The following is a 2,457-nucleotide window of genomic DNA, read 5'->3' as shown; positions in this document are numbered from 1 at the left end:
CCCATGGGCTTTCTTAGGAGGCCTCTCCTCAGCATCACAAAAAACACCCCTAGGACTGAATGGAAGGAACTCCCACTCAGGTTCATTAGCAAATGCATCTTTTCTATAGGAGCTGTACCAGGTTCTCTTCATCACTTAAAAAATATATTGTTTTCGGGACGCCTGGGTGGCTCAGTCGGTTAAGCGTCAGCCATGATTCCAGGGTCCTGGGATCAAGTCCCGTATCGGGCTCTCTGCTGAGCAGGGAGCCTGCTTCTCCCTCTCCCTCTGCCTGCTGCTCTCCCTGCTGGTGTTCTCTATCTCTCTGTGTATCAAATAAATAAATAAATAAAATCTTTTATATATATATATATATATATTGTTTTCAGTATTCTTTTTTTAAGTGGGGGGGAAGAGAAGAGATTTTTGGCAAAGAAAGGTCCTATCTTAGGCTCCTTCTCAAGTACATGTGAACTCTGGTGTACATGCTGCCCACACCCAACCAGACTACCAAGGACTGGGTCTCTGAAATACACAGAGGCCAGGGCCGGGGGGATGCTGCAAGGGGAGGAAAGGCAGCCCCTGTGGATCTCTGCAGCATCTGAGGTACTGTCTGGCTCCCTGAAAAACTTTGACATGAACAGCTGAGAAGGAGGCCACTTAGTTTCCCAGGGACCAGCTGGCCTTCCTCCAGCAGTTCTGAGACCTAGAGGTCAAGTGACTCTTGCAGGCTTGTGATCTCACCGTTGTGACACCCAGGTGACCTGTCTCTACCAAAGTGCTGACTGTCCTCAGTCCCATGGAAAGCACTCAAGCTTATTTAACAGAGAGGTCCTATAATTAGGGCAGTATTTGGTGTTCTCATCTGGGAGACGGACAAGGGGAAACAGGCCCTATAAGATTCCTGCCTTGAGTGAAGTGCAGGACACCATGGACGTTCAAATCTTGGAATTGCACCCGGAAGGAGTCAACCTTCATGGGTGAGGGTTACCTGATGAGGTGCTTTAATGCCAGGGCTGGGCAAAGCCCTCAGTTGACTCTACTCTCATAGACTCCAGGCAGCTGGGGGCCCTCTTCCAGACCAGACCCTGCCACTGACCTCACCCTCAGAGATACCAAACCCTAGAAAGTCAAGATCGTCTGGGTCTAGAGATGCACAAAGACAAAATCATGAAGACGATACTCTGTAATACAGCCGCGACAATGCATCTGGCTGCGGGCAGCTAGCCCGCGAGTGGCTGAATGCATCACACCTACTGTGACACACGGTGCGACCGGGAGCGGCCCCCCTCTCCAGGCTGGAGCAGCACCTAACTCATCTCGCAGCCTGGGAACGAGGAGCTTCTCCCCATGGGCAGTAGAAACGGCCAGAACGCAGGGAAGCAGGAGGCAAAAGGCATAAGGTGTCCTCGCCATCTCTCCAGGTGCTTCCAAGTTATGAGGGCCGAGCTCTGGCCCTCCACCTCTCCGGGAGGTTCGGGCTAGGGCAGGCACAAAGGGGCGCCCTCTGCACTGATGCTCCGGGCAGGTGCACCTCTCCGTCCGCATCGTCCCGCTGGCCCCCCGACTGCCTCGGAACATGAGCAGACACGACCCTGTGGGGCCCCGGCCAGGGGTCCGACCAAGACGCGGGCGCCAGAAGGGCGCGAGGGCCACAGAGGCAGCAAGCAGGGCCCAGGTGGGGGTCGGGGACTCGAGGGGAAGCGGCACCGCCGCCACGCACCTGACGACGTGGAAGGCCCAGAGCAGGCGGCCGGTCCGAGGCTGGCGCGCCGCGCGGACGATGCTGAGGTACAGGTAGAGGGCGATGGCCACGGTCCAGAAGAAGGAGCTGGTGTTGGCGAAGGTGGAGAGCGCGCCCTGCAGCACGCAGTCCCACGAGGGGCCCGCGAAGTCCTGCAGCACCCCGTAGAAGTAGGAGGCAGCCGAGAGCAGGTCCGCCAGCGACAGGAAGAGCAGGAGGCGCCGTGCCGGGCTGCGCAGGTCGGGCCACAGGGCGTGCGTGGCCACCAGCAGGCCGGAGCCGAGCGCGGAGAGCGCGCACGACAGCAGCACCACGGCGCGCTCCGACGGCACCAGCTCGGTGGGCGGCACGGGCGGCGGCATGGCCGGGCGGGCAAGGGGCCGGGGCCGCGACGCCGCGGGGACAGAGGCCGGGACGCGCGTGCGGCTGCCGCCGCCGCTGCCGTCTGGTCACCGACGCGCCCACGGCTCGCGTCCCGGCCCCTCCCGGTCCCTCCGGACCCGCGGCCCGCCCCCTCCACGCCCCGCCCCGCGCCCCGCCCCCGGCCGCGGCCCACGGCCCCCGCGCCCTCCGCACTCCGCCCCGCGCTCCGCCCCCGCCTCCAGCGCCCGGCCCAACCCCGGCCCCGGGGTCCTCCGCCCTGTGCGCTCCGCCCCACGCTCCGCCCCCGGCCCACAGGCCGCCGCCGCGCCTCGCCCCCGACCCAGGGGCCCTCCGCGCGCCCCCAACCCCCT

At 62.4% G+C, this 2,457-nt stretch overlaps 1 protein-coding gene across 1 annotated transcript; it reads right to left on the bottom strand.

The window, feature by feature from the left end:
• Positions 1 to 676: 676 nt before the first annotated feature.
• Positions 677 to 2,171, bottom strand: LOC145718686 (uncharacterized). Its single transcript, XM_081810197.1, has one exon. It carries the CDS (start codon positions 2,083 to 2,085, stop codon positions 1,126 to 1,128), a length of 960 nt encoding a protein of 319 aa, XP_081666323.1. The 5' UTR covers positions 2,086 to 2,171; the 3' UTR covers positions 677 to 1,125.
• Positions 2,172 to 2,457: the final 286 nt, after the last annotated feature.

This window comes from Leptonychotes weddellii, unplaced genomic scaffold, assembly GCF_054177405.1.
Source record: "Leptonychotes weddellii isolate Sample4059 unplaced genomic scaffold, ASM5417740v2 HiC_scaffold_19984, whole genome shotgun sequence".
NCBI lineage: Eukaryota > Metazoa > Chordata > Mammalia > Carnivora > Phocidae > Leptonychotes > Leptonychotes weddellii.
Note: the sequence above shows the minus strand (reverse complement) of the source record. Positions and strands in the feature narration are given on the sequence as shown.

What these genes read in the sequence shown, in the direction of transcription:
- LOC145718686 (XM_081810197.1), bottom strand. Translation starts at nt 2,085, where the DNA reads ATGCCGCCGCCCGTGCCGCCCACCGAGCTGGTGCCGTCGGAGCGCGCC.